Genomic DNA, 13,885 nt, shown 5'->3' with positions numbered 1-13,885 from the left:
TCCATAATTGGGTAAAACCCAGTTTGTGGTAGGGACTACTTTTAGGATTTCTTTTTCTTTTGATATTGATAGCTTTCATCATAATTGTAAATGTGAAAACTTCAAACATTTGGCTCTCCAGACAAAACAAAATAGATATCCTCAGAAAATAGTTTTCAGCAACTGGTAAACAAGCTGCTCTTCAGCGCTGCAGTTTGGGAATGTACCCTTGTGGGTTTCCTTAAAGCTGTGATTGAAAATTGTATGTTTTAGACTGAATTTGGGTTAATAATCAGCTAACCCTCTCTCTGCAAACACTGGAGACTTGATGATAAAAAAAATGTAGCAAGTTCACAGGAAGGGCTCAAAGGACGAATTTACATTCATCTCTAGATTCTTTCTGTGTTCTGAAAACGGATCATTAACAAAGTTGTCAGAATTATCTGAAGGAAACAAAAGAGAGATATTTGAGTTGTTCAATATTTTTATAATTAAAAGCAGGCAATAAACATCATGTTCAAAAAAGGCTTGCGTTAAATGATGGTAGATCCATGTGATAAAACATTACAGAAAAATGTTAATGGTGTGGAAATTGTCTACGAGGCACTAGGATATAGAACCATAGACAACATGATCTAATGTCTTTATGTTTATGTGTACCAGTGTCTCCAGATGGGGAATTATGCTTTTCCATCTGTGTCTGTATTCTGCATTCATTACTTATCGTTCATATAGCGATGTGCCGCATAGCGATGTTTCAGTCAACAACGGATGCATAGGCAAATGGTGTTCCCATAAGCTTATAATAGAGCTGAAAAAGTCCTATCACCTGGTCATGTCATAGCTGTCATAACATCATGGTATAATCGCTTTAAAAAAAAAATAAATTTAGGCCAGGCACGGTGGCTCATGCCTGTAATCCCAGCACTTTGGGAGGCCAAGGCAGGTGGATCACGAGGTCAGGAGTTTGAAACCAGCTTGGCCAACATGGTGAAACCCCCGTCTCTACTAAAGATACAAAAAATTAGTCGGGTGTAGTGGTGTGTGCCTGTAGCCTCAGCTACTCAGGAGGCTGAGGCAGGAGAATCGCTTGAACCCAGGAGGAGGAGGTTACAGTGAGCCGAGATCATGCCATTGCACTCCAGCCTGGGAGACAAGGTGAGATTCATTCTCAAAAAAAAAGAAAAAAAACTGAACCAACCCAAATGCCCATCAGTGATGGACTGGATAAAGAAAATGTGGCACATATACACCATGGAATACTATGCAGCCATAATAAAGGATGAGTTCATGTCCTTTGCAGGGACATGGATAAAACTGGAAACCATCATTCTCAGCAAACTAACACAAGAAGAGAAAACTAAACACCGCATGTTCTCAGTCATGAGTGGGAGTTGAACAATGAGAACACATGGACATAGGGAGGGGAACATCACACACAGGGGCCTGTAGTGGGGTTGGTGGGGGGAGGGAGAGCATTAGGAGAAATGCCTAATGTAAATGACGAGTTAATGAATGCAGCAAACCAACATGGCACATGTATACCTATGTAACAAACCTGAACATTGTGCACATGTACTCCACAACTTAATGTATAATAATAAAAAAAATTTAGTGTAGCCTAAGTGCGCAGTATTTATATTCTACAGTAGTGCACAGTAATGTCCTAGGCCTCACCGTCACTCACTCACTGACTCTCCCAGAGCAACTTCCAGTCCTTCAAGCTCCATTCACTGTAAGTGTCCTATACGGGTATACTATTTTAAAAATCTTTCATACTGTATTTTTACTTCACCTTTTCTACGTTTAGATATGTTTAGAGGCACAAATACCATTGTGTTACAACGGCCTACAGGATTCTGTACAGTTAATATGCTGTACAGGTTTGCAGCCTGGGGGCCATAGGCCATACCGTACAGCCTAGGTGTGTGGTAGGCTGTACCATCTAGGTTTGTGTAAGTGCACTCTAGGATGTCCACAATGACAAGATTGCCTAACAACAACATTCTCAGAATGTATCCCTGCTGTTCAGTGATGTATGACTGTAATTAAAAAGTTTATGTTCAAAGTTGTCTGAATTTTACAAACTTCCAGCCAAACCTGTGACCAAGTGCAGGTTATATTGAACCAAGAGGAAAATGACTGATTTTAAGAAGCAATGCAGTGATTACTCTCCCCAAAAGCAAGCTTCCTGAATGAAGGTTCCTCCATGTCACCAGAGCCAATGAAATGACTTTTGCCATCAAAGAAGCTCGTGGCAAAGAATGACTAAGAGTGACTTCTGCTTCTAAAGTGAGAAGCAGGTTTCTCTTCCCTGTTAGACTCTTGCCCTTTCTTGAGGCAGTCACTGTGAAGCTTTTTTTTGGGTGTGTACCTTCCAGAAATTTTCTATGACTAACGATTTTCTAACCTGACCAAGATAAGATGGCAAAAGAAATGAAAAGTATGTGCTCTGCTTATCCTTCCTTATTGATGTCAACTTATATTAGGAATTGCAGTGTAGACAAGGCAAATGTGTTACCCTTTTATGATTTCTTTGCTAAGATGGGATCCAGTATTCATAGCACTCCACTTATCTGTGACCTATTCTGGTCACACATTCTGAGGAGCGGTAAGTCCTACTTTGCTGGTGCTTGAATATATTGCAGACAGATGTGCCTCCGCATTAAAATGCAAGTCAAAGTGTCAAGTAACTATCTTTTTACGTATAAATCCTCTATTTGTAATAACTGCTTTCAGGAATCTGTCTGAAAATTTTCCAGGTGAGGTAAACGACAATCCAAAAGATTTTTACCAATGTTTCTATTAATAATCTGCCATTGGGGTTTGGAGAAAAACATTTTACCATTTAGGATCCTTAATATAGAAACTCACTTTAATTTTGTCCTTACATGCAATTTATAAAAAATTAACTGCTGAATAACACTCAAGAGAATGGCTTATGTAGGTGAACAGAAAATACCCACACTTGTAAATTGTAGTCTAAGAAATACCTATAGCTTAATTCCCTGTTGCCTGTGATACAGGACACAGAAAAACAATGGATTGTGGAAATAACCCATTGATGATTCCTGAGTCTCATATTTCCATCTGTTGAACTGTCATATCTAATCAGATATCCTGCTATTTTCTTTTTTTTTTTTTTTTTTGAGACGGAGTCTTGCTGTGTCTCCCAGGCTGGAGTTCAGTGGCGTGATCTCGGCTCACTGCAAGCTCCGCCTCCCGGGTTTACGCCATTCTCCTGCCTCAGCCTCCCAAGTAGCTGGGACTACAGGCGCCCGCCACCACGCCCTGCTAGTTTTTTGTATTTTTAGTAGAGACGGGGTTTCACCATATTAGCCAGGATAGTCTCGATCTCCTGACCTCGTGATCCACCTGCCTCGGCCTCCCAAAGTGCTGGGACTACAGGCTTGAGCCACCGCGCCCGGCCTATCCTGCTATTTTCACACACATTATCAACCTGCCTAAAGACAAACCTGCCATCCTCCCCTCCTGCCTTTCCTGCTCCTCTTAGCTCTGTGCTGTTAATGGGACTCATAGTTACGCGGTCCTGAAGACGTGGAATCAAGCCCCACAGACTCTGAGAATCACAGAGCTGGAACACACGTTAGTGGTCACCCATTTGCAGAGGAAGCTGGGGTCCCTAGCAGGGGAGGAATGAACAATGATTGATACCCAGCTCTTCTGTGGACATGCTGGAGCTGGAATGCCTGTCTGCAGACTGAAGTCCTAGTGACTTTTTCCTCCACACCCCCCGACTTCCTTGAGGCTTCTCCCCACGGGCTGCCCTTTGTTTTCCCTCTTTGTCACCTCAACTCGGCCTCATCCCCTTCCATCTGATTGTGGCAGTGGTCTCCAGCAGGCCTCTCTCGAATCCCTCTTTGCCACAGCCCTTCCTCTTCTTGGCTTTCATGGTCTTCTTTTAAAAATATAAGTTTGTGGCTGGGCGTGGTGGCTCACGTCTGTAATCCCAGCACTTTGGGAGGCTGAGGCAGGCAGATCACTTGAGGTCAACAGTTCGAGACCAGCCTGGCCAACATAGTGAAACCCCATCTCTACTGAAAATACAAAAATTAGCCAGGTATGGTGGTGCATGCCTGTAATCCCAACTACTTGGGAGGCTGAGGCAGGAGAATCACTTGAACCCAGGAGGCAGAGGTTGCAGTGAGCCGAGATTGTGCCACTGCACTCCAGCCTGGGTGACAGAGCGAGATTCTATCTCAACAACAACAACAACAAAAAAATGAGTTTGCATGGATGGCTGTTGGGAAACCTGAGCTGTGGTCCTGAACTCCCTGTGTGAAGTGAGCTCTTGGTATTTCAGTTTACTAGACTGTAAAGCAATGGTTCTTCACTGGGGTAATACTACCATCTATGGGTGTGTGGAAGTGCTGGGGGGCTGTTCTGTTTTTGTTTCGTCATAATGACTAGGGAAGTGGGGGGCACTCCTGACATTTAATGGATGGGGTCAGGAAAAAAACGTCCTGCCATGTAATGGGACGATTCCACACATCAGAGAATTGTCCTGCCCCAAATGCCAAGAGTCTTTCCTTATCTCTCAAAATGTGTTTTAGAGATTATTTCACCCTGAAACAATGGCTGATTCAATTACTTTCCTCAAATTCATTCAGTGGCCCCTTAAAAAAGTTCCAACTCTTCCATGCGGCACTAAAGTTTTCTGAAAACCAAGGCACAGCAAGCGGGGACCTGCTGCTCAGCTCAGACTGAACTAGTCACTGTCTCTCTGTGAGCCTTTCTCAATCCGACCTCTGCACCTTTGCTTAGGCTGTGCTCTGTAAGGCTTCCCTTCCCCATCCTTTGTAGCTATTCTACCAGTTTTCAAGTTCGAGTCAGGTACCTTATTTTATTTTATTATTTGTTTTGTTTTGTTGAGACAGAGTCTTGCACTGTTGCCCAGGCTGGAGTGCAGTGGTGTGAACACATTTTGCTTCAGCCTCTACCTCCCAGGCTCAAGCCATCCTCTCACTTCAGCCTCCCAAGTAGCTGGGACCACAGGTGCAAGCCACCACACCCGACTAATTTTTAAATTTTTTGTAGAGAAAGGGTCTCGCCATGCTGCCCAGGCTGGTCACAAACTCCTAGGCTCAAGCGATCCTCCCATCTCAGCTTCCCAAAGTGTTTGCATTACAGGCATGCCAGGTGCCTTATTTTAAAAGATACTTTTCTTTGGTTTCTTTTGAACTTTTGTGGCACTTATCCTAACATCTCTCTTGCCACTCAACCATATTCTGATTTCTCTTGTTATTTAACTCTGTATGTATTTTTGGCCTGGCTTCAAAAATGGAATACAAACTTCTCCAAGGCAGGGATTGTCTCATACTTTGCATTCCACAGTGCTCATAGCAAGCCAAGCATGGAATCAATTTTCACTGAGCAAAATCACATCACAGCAAATGCAGTCAACATTTCCTACCACCCACTCCCCTCTATTTTGATACCAGAGTCCCTCTGTCTCCTTGTCCCTAGGCTGAGGGCTCTTGCAGTGGGAGGAACCACATATTTATTTCCTTAGAGGCCGAGTCTTTGTTTTCTCTGGTGCACTGCCTCTGGATCAGATACCCTCTGCCTCTTGGCTTCTCTCTCTGTTGCTTTTCTTAGTGTCCCCTTGTGTCAGTCAAAAGCTACCAGAAGAGAGAGGATGGGCACAGGGATGGATGAGGTTTGGAAATGTGACGAACAGTCAGGGTGGATGCATTAGGAAGCAGACAGATGGCTATTGCACAGCAACGCCCTTTCATCGTATGTGTTAGAGTCCTCCAGCTAGTTCTTTTTTTTTTTTTGAGATGGAGTCTCGCTCTGTTGCCTAGGCTGGAGTGCAGTGGCACTCTCTCAGCTCACTGCAAGCTCCACCTCCCGGGTTCACGCCATTCTCCTGCCTCAGCCTCCCGAGTAGCTGGGACTACAGGCGCCCGCCATCACGCCCAGCTAATTTTTTGTATTTTTTTTAGTAGAGACGGGGTTTCACCGTGTTAGCCAGGATGATCTGGATCTCCTGACCTCGTGATCTGCCCACCTCGGCCTCCCAAAGTGCTGGGATTACAGGTGTGAGCCACCGTGCCCGGCCCCGGCTAGATCTTAACTGATACAGATGGCACTTTGCCATACATGTTATGGCAAATGATATTAATGATTTAAATGATATTAAATTCACTCTATTTGGGCTATTCAATCCCATCAAACACATGTTTTAAAACAGGTAATGCAAGTGGTGTCCATGGTTTCAGTCTTGTTATTTCAGTTAGAAAGGTTTTAAATATTTACATTTCAGATTATTTTCTTGTCATTGTAAGAGATCTGTATTTTAGGGAACTCATCTTGCACAACTGAAGTTTTTGTTTTATTGGCAGTGAATCTGTCTGCAGTACTCAGCTACTTTATCACATGTAGTTACCCTATGTGGATACTGAAATTCTCTTAATGAGATTAAAGAGCTTGAACGTTTTAAGTAAATTTAAATGGTATATTCAAGTTCATGAAGAATTTTGAATTTATTCCCTATAATCTCAAGACAATCCACCTTGTAGTTTGTGGAGTGTTACAGGAATGCCACCAGGGAGAGAGACTATGCATGTTGAACTGGGAAGCTGGGGCATTGCTTTCTGTAGTCTGTGAACATATCCGCATCTAGCAAATCCTGACACCCATGTAATGCTCAGGGATGTGTAGTACTTCCTCTCTGCCTGGTCACATATACCTTATGTATATGAAGAAAGAAAGATTTAGCATGCTTTCAGCAGTCTCCTGAAACAATGATACTTAAGACGGCTCCATGAAAAAAAATTCATTTTATCACACTGGCATTAAGCCATGAATGCCACTGGTTGGAAACAGTTACATTTCTCAGAGTATGCAGAGGACTCCTGAAACAGTGGTAAATAACTGGTGCCAATACATCAACAATAGGCTCTTCCCTTGAGACTTATGTTTGCTATCTGGAGGAGGTGGCTGCAGGGTGAACTGTTATCTTCCCAGTTTCTCTGGAGACAAACTCCCTGGCTCTCCCTGGAATGACTCACTGTGGGATATAAGTATCTCTCTCTCTCTCTCTCTCTCCATATATATACACACACACACACACACATATGCATACACACATGCACACATGCATACACCCACGCACACATGCATACACCCACACACACACACACAAACTCCCTCACCTACATACACATATATTCCTTTCCTTCCTACACCATGTTTTTCATTTTTTAACCTCATTATAATCCAATTCTAAAAGCTGTTTTGTGGGAAGTAGTTTTCAGAGGCCACATCTCTTGAGATCCTGGTGGTTTCCACAAAAAGAAGGCACAGATACTTGGGAAATGTCAGTTAGGACCTAAAAAGACATTTGCTCATGATATTGTCAGGAAGTGATCAGGAGCAAACAAAGAGCTATGTTTTGAGTTTTGGCTCAAGAAAGAAGGACAGGAAGAGTATGGAATATAGATACTAATTCAGAAAAGCAATGAAGTGATGCTTAGCCCTTCACGGTAGCCACAAAGTGCTGCCAAGGAAAGAGCACATGGTAGAGTGGGAATAGAGTAGGAATAGGGCACCACTTCCTGTGGCCTGGTTAATTTCCCCTAGTTTCTAGTCCATGGATACATTATTGAAGTATTTTCTAGGATGTTATGGAGAGGTAGAAGTTTAAAGTTAGTCAGACATAACATAGCAGTTCCATGTATTCACACGTGACAGGCCTCAGGAGGCACAGCTCCAGCTATAAGTGTAGGGATCTCCCGACATTGCATTTTCAGTTTCCTTTCAACTAGACAGGTTTTTAGTAGTGGTGATTGTGTGGGACAAAAGGCAAGGCAGAAAAGGTAACTGAAGACAGTTACCTTTTACCGAGTAGCTGGGACTACAGGTGCCTGCCACCACGCTCGGCTAATTTTTTGTATTTTTTTTAGTAGAGACAGGGTGAAGGTCTGGGGTGTTAAGAGGGCATCCCAGTCATTATTCTTCTACAGAGCAGGGCGCATATGGCTTAGTCTCTTCCAGCGCAGGCAACCCTAGATCCTAACCACTAAAGAATTGTTCTGTCCCCATGGAAGAGGCAGAGACTGTGACCGGTGAACAGTAGGGTGGGGTGTAGGGAGGGTTACCTCTCCAGCGCTGTAACTTCGGAGTCTCTGGAGGTGCTGTCGGTGGGTTAGATGATTGGGAAGACGACCGTTCTGAAGAGGGATTCGGGGGTCAATGAAAGTGGTAGCTCGACTGTTGTGGTCCACGAAAAAAGACTGTAAACAGACCAGTGAAAAAAGCACCATGTGTGAGAAAAGGCCAAAATGGAGTCAGTAATATACAGGAGTGCTACAGGGCCCAAGCCTCAGGTTTATTTCTGCCCAGCCTCCCCTACACCCTACTTCCTTTTTTAATCTACTCAAAACTCATCTATCTAGTTCAGGCTAAAGGAGGCTGCAAGCAGGAGGTGAGCCACGGGCGAGTGAGCATTATTACTACCTGAGCTCCACCTCCTGTCAGATCAGCAGTGCCACTAGATTCTCATAGGAGCGCAAACCCCATTGTGAACTGCGCATGTGTGGGATCTAGGTTGCACACTCCTTATGAGAATCTAATGCCTGATGATCTGTCACTATCTCTCATTACCCCCAGATGGCAGCATCTAATCACAGAAAAACCAGCTCAGGGCTCCCACTGATTGTACATTACGGTGAGCTATAGGATTATTTCATTATATATTATTATGTAATAATAATACAAATAAAGTGATAATAAATGTAACATGCTTGAGTCTTCCTAAAACTATCCCCTACCCTGCCATCCATGGAAAAATTGTCTTCCACAAAACTGGTCCCTGGTGTCAAAAAGGTTGGAGACCACTGATCTAGATGGGGAACAGGACACTGTGCCTGTTTGCTCAGTAGCTGAATGAAGCAGTATCAGTCATAGATAAGCACTCTACATGGTTCATGGAGTTTCTAAGTAGTGACTATAATACTTTATTCAACATGGCAAATGACAGCAATAGATTCTTTACTGGGTTAAGATAACACTAGTAATTAATTTGTAGAGTATTTTATTTACATTTAAGATAAATGTTTTTTTTAATTACAGAATGTGTATATTTTCACTGAGAAGAAACTTTAAAAAGATAAAAAAGTAGAAAGAAGATAATAAAAATCACCCCAAATATCAGAGTCTAAAGATAATCACCAAAATATTTTGATTTTTTTCTCCTCGGTTTTTTCTTTTCCGTACATACAAATATATACATATTTTCTCCACATTTTTTCACTTACTATTTTGTAAATATTTCCCTAAATTATTAAGTATTCTTTTAACAGAGAATTTTAATGACTACATGATATTAAGTTTGATGGAAGTATAACAATTAATTTTAGTACTCTTAATTGTCAGACATTTGAGTTTTTTACTATTTTAAAATAATGCTTCAATGAACACTTTTTTTTTTTTTTGAGACAGAGTTTCACTTTTGTTGCCTGTCACCCAGGCTGGAGTGCAGTGGCACGATCTCAGCTCACTGCAACCTCTGCCTCCTGGGTTCAAGTGATTCTCCTGCCTCAGCCTCTCAAGTAGCTGGGATTACAGGCGCACACCACCATGCCCAGCTAATTTTGTATTTTTAGTAGAGACGAGGTTTCTCCATGTTGGTCAGGCTGGTCTCAAACTCCTGACCTCAGGTGATCTGCCTGCCTCGTCCTCCCCAAAGTGCTGGGGTTACAGGCATGAGCCACCGCACCCGGCCAAACACTCTTGAATATAAATCCTTGTGCCATGTCTGATTACTGTATATATTCCAATATACAGCAACATTGTTCTTTAAATTTATCTCTCATAAAAAAGAAAATTATTACCTTTTTTTTTTTCCAACAAACCCTTTGTACCATAAGACAACTTTTTAATTACTCTCTTTTCAATGAACAGTAACATTTGGTGAAGTCATATCAGCTTTAAACGACCTCAATCAATGCTAGTTTTAGATATTTTTAGGTTAACCTGACAAAAGTAGTTAAATAAATTTTATACAGATTTAGAAATTATTCTTGGAAGGTGTAAGCTTATAATTTCAACTACTGGATGTCATTGTAAACAAGAAGTTTAAAGAGCTTTATAAAAACTCATACAGGAAGTGGTTTATTGAGACAAAAATATACCCCCCAGGAAAAAGGTAAATAACAACACTTCTAATATCATGAGAATCAATATTTGTGACTTGCAGTAAAATTCCCCAAGACAGCAACCCACACAGATTCAAAAAGGGCTGTATGTTCAATTGGAACTGAAGATGATATACCCTTGAAAAATTGGTAGAGGACTCAAAAAATGACACTAGTGATGTAAAAAATACAAGGAACTGGAAGGAGACTTAACTGGGAATGGGAAAAAACAAAATGCATCAACATGCACTTTAAACACACAAGTGTAAGCTAAACTAATAAATATTAAAAATAGACTTTTCATTATTCAAATACATGCTGAGATGTTTATAAATTAAATTAAATAGGTTCCTTATATTTGTGTATCTGTGGCAATTCTTTGGTATGCATTTCTAAAAGTTGAATTAATTACTTGGTTAAAGTTAGAAAAATATTTATGATTATTGATCCATACCAATAAACTATCTTCACAACAGTTGTTCAGATTTATCATGTTATCATTAGTTCATGAATCTTCCTCTTTATAATTCTCTCACAAATACTAATTTTGAAAGAACTCTTAGAAACGTTACATGGTAAATAATGATGAATTACAATTTCCCAGGGAATTTACAAAAGAAAAACATTTTCTTATAGGCTAATTAGTCAATTCCTTCCTTAGTGTATTGCCTGTGATGTCTGTTCCCTTTTTTGTTATTGTTGTTGGGATGTTAAAGTTTTCTTATTTATTATCCATGTGCTAAGTTATACATCTGCTTTCAAATTTGCTTTTGATTTTTGTTTGCTTTATTTTCTAATACACTGAATTTTTAATATTCCTATATATTCAAATCTCTCAATCATTTCTCTCCAGGGCTCAGTTAAGTGTTTAAGTATATTTTTCTAGCTTTAGGTGAGTTAATCGTTAACACTAAATCTTTCACCTTTCTGAAACTTATTTTGGTATAATATTAAGTTATAGTTTGATATTTTTTATCAGAGAGCTCATTTTTCCAAATCATTCATTTCCTATTGTTTTATTATAAATACATTTCTTATAAATACTACTCTCTGTTTCAGGATATTTTATTTGTTCCAATGGTCTGAGGCTTTTCACTGGTACCGCACTATTCCAATTGTTAACGTCTGTAGGGCAAGTTTCCTCTTTCTTTTCCAAGATTTTCTTACATATTCTTGTCTGTTTGCTTTCATTTTTCCAGAGGAACTAATATGAATTTTATTAAGTTCCAAAAATAGTTCTATCAGGATTTTGTTTAGAATCACTTTGAGACTGCAAATGATTTTGGAGAGAATTCATTCCTTGTGAGAGTTTGTGTAACCATTTCCCATTTCTGAACATGTCTATTAAAGAATTTTCTTCATAGTACAGTTTTGTAGTTGTTTTACTGAAAGACACATCTTTCTGGTTAAGATGATTTATAGGTATTTAATATTGTCTGTTGCTATTCTGAGTGCATCTTTTCCTATAACGTTTTATAACCCTTCATTGCTGGTACTCAGGAAAGTTATTATTTGTGTATTTACTTTTTGTCTGCTCATCACATTAAATGCTTCCATCAAATAAATGACTCTTTTAAGTATATCCTCTTTGATTTTTAATTGCAAATCATGTTAATTTTGTCTCCTTCTTTAGGAGGACTCTTTCATTTTTACCTCCTGTTTTGTAATATTGGTGAGTATTTCTAGAACAACGTTAAATAAGTGGTGGTTGAAATCTTTTCTTATTCTTGATTTTTAAGGGAAAACTACTAGGCCCAATTGTACAATAAGATGTCCATTGTTTTAAAGGAGGCTTTATTAGGTCACGAAAACATATTTACATTCTTAGTTGACCAAGGGTATTTGTTTTTAAAATATGAATATGTATTCATCACACCTGTAATCCCAGCACTTTGGGAGGCCAAAGCAGGTGGATCTCTTGAGCTTGGAAGCTTGAGACTAGCCTGGGCAACATGGCAAAAACCCGTCTCTACCAAAAAAATACAAAAAATATACCAAAAAAAGCTAGGCGTAGTGGTGTGCATCTGTGGTCCCAGCTACTTGGGAGACTGAGGTGGGAAGATTGCTGGAGCACAGGAAGTTGAGGCTGCAGTGAGCTGTGATCATGCCACTGCACTTCAGCCTAGGTGACAGAGCGAGACCCAGTCTCACTAAATAAATAAATAAATAAGTAATTTTTATCAAGTAATTTTTAAAAACATTTCCTAAAGTAATCAACTGAAATTCTCTAATGCTACTAAGTCTTTGAGTATATCCTTTCTATATTTTATTAAGTATTATTCACATGTATTTTCAACATTTCTCAATGGTTTCTAAGTATTTATTTTATTTTAAATCCAAGAGTCATCTAGAACATTGCTTTTACTTTCCAGCTGGCAAGGATTTTGTTTTTATGATTGTGCTCAAATTTACCTACAATTCAGTTTTATTGCTTTATGACCATAGGATGTGACCTGATTATATTCTGCTTTTTTGTTTTCTTTGGAGTGTAGAATATCACCACTTACAAAAATAATCATGAAAAGAAGTTGTCAACTCTATTTTGGGGGGCCCTTTTTCTTTTTTGTTGTTGTGGCAAAATATATGTAAAACGATAATCATTTTTAAGTGTACAGTTCAGTGGCATTAAGTATAATAAATTCTCACGATTGTGCAACCATAGGCACTCTCCTTCCCCAGCACTTTCTCACCTTCCCAAATTGAAACACTGTATCCACGAAATAATAACTCCTCATTTTCTACTCCTTCAAGCCCCTGGTAACCTCTGGTTTACTTTCTATCTCTGTAAGTTTGACTATTTTAGGTTCCTCATATGAGTGGAATCATATAACTCTTATCCTTTTGTGTCTTGCTTATTTTACTCAGCATAATGTCTTCAAGGTTCATTCATGTTGTAGCGTGTGTCTGAATTTCATTTCTTTGTAAGGACAAACATTTCATTGCAGATATATACCACATTTTGTTTGTTCATTCATGTAAACTTTATTTCTAATAAAAGAATCAATATGTTTCATTCACATAAAGTTATATTGTTTAAATCTCAAATTATTTTGTCTATTTAGTCTGTCAAACTGATGGATGTAAAACACATTTTCCTACTACAACTGTATTTCTTTCATCTCCTTTCATTTCTTCTTGATTTTTCTTTATTTAATATAATATGTTATTATTTGGCTCATAAGGTACATGATTATTATATCTTTATCTTAATTGTGCCATTGATTAATAGTAAATATTTCTTTGACCCCCATTTAAGGATTATGGTTGAAACTCTCCTTTGTATTGTATGAATACTGCACCACTGGTTTTTCTGTTACTGTCTTCATACTACATTAATATTTATTCTTTTATTTCTAAACTTTCTAAATCACCTCTTAGGTATGTCTTTTTGTAAACCGGATCTGTTTGTTACCAAAGCTGAAAGTGTTTTCCTTTTGGTACATAAGTTTATCATGTTTCCACCTGTTGCCATAACTGTTATGCTTGGCTTTACTTACTTTTTTACTTTACTTACTTACTTGTTATCTTAACTTTTATTGTTTCCATTTTCTTTGCAGTTTTTTGTGTTTTGTCATACAAACTCTATTTTGTTTGATTTTATCTTTTGAAGGAATTTGGAAGAGAAAAATTCTATTTTAAATGGTACAAAGAGGTGCCTTTTAAGCTTGTCAAATTACTATATTGAGCCTTTGTTTTTTAAACGATCCAGTTTTATTCCCCTTGAGCCCAACTAGTAACTCAGC

General features: G+C 39.2%; 2 protein-coding genes across 9 annotated transcripts in view; one reads left to right on the top strand and one right to left on the bottom strand.

Moving 5' to 3' along the window:
* PSMA2 (proteasome 20S subunit alpha 2) overlaps window positions 1-13,885 on the top strand; it is a 617,132-nt gene that overhangs the window by 34,645 nt on the left and 568,602 nt on the right. The window lies entirely within an intron of this gene.
* Window positions 1-13,885, bottom strand: part of HECW1 (HECT, C2 and WW domain containing E3 ubiquitin protein ligase 1) — a 456,269-nt gene that overhangs the window by 78,298 nt on the left and 364,086 nt on the right. For all 8 annotated transcript variants that reach the window (XM_050783350.1, XM_050783356.1, XM_050783351.1 and 5 more), the window contains one exon: window positions 8,106-8,240. In XM_050783350.1, the coding sequence (XP_050639307.1) occupies window positions 8,106-8,240 (135 nt within the window). The remainder of the gene's footprint in view (window positions 1-8,105; window positions 8,241-13,885) is intronic.

This window comes from Macaca thibetana, chromosome 3 (genome assembly GCF_024542745.1).
Source record: "Macaca thibetana thibetana isolate TM-01 chromosome 3, ASM2454274v1, whole genome shotgun sequence".
Classification (NCBI taxonomy): Eukaryota; Metazoa; Chordata; class Mammalia; order Primates; family Cercopithecidae; genus Macaca; species Macaca thibetana.
The sequence above is the reverse complement of the archived record's forward strand: the minus strand, read 5'-3'. Positions and strand labels throughout refer to the sequence as shown.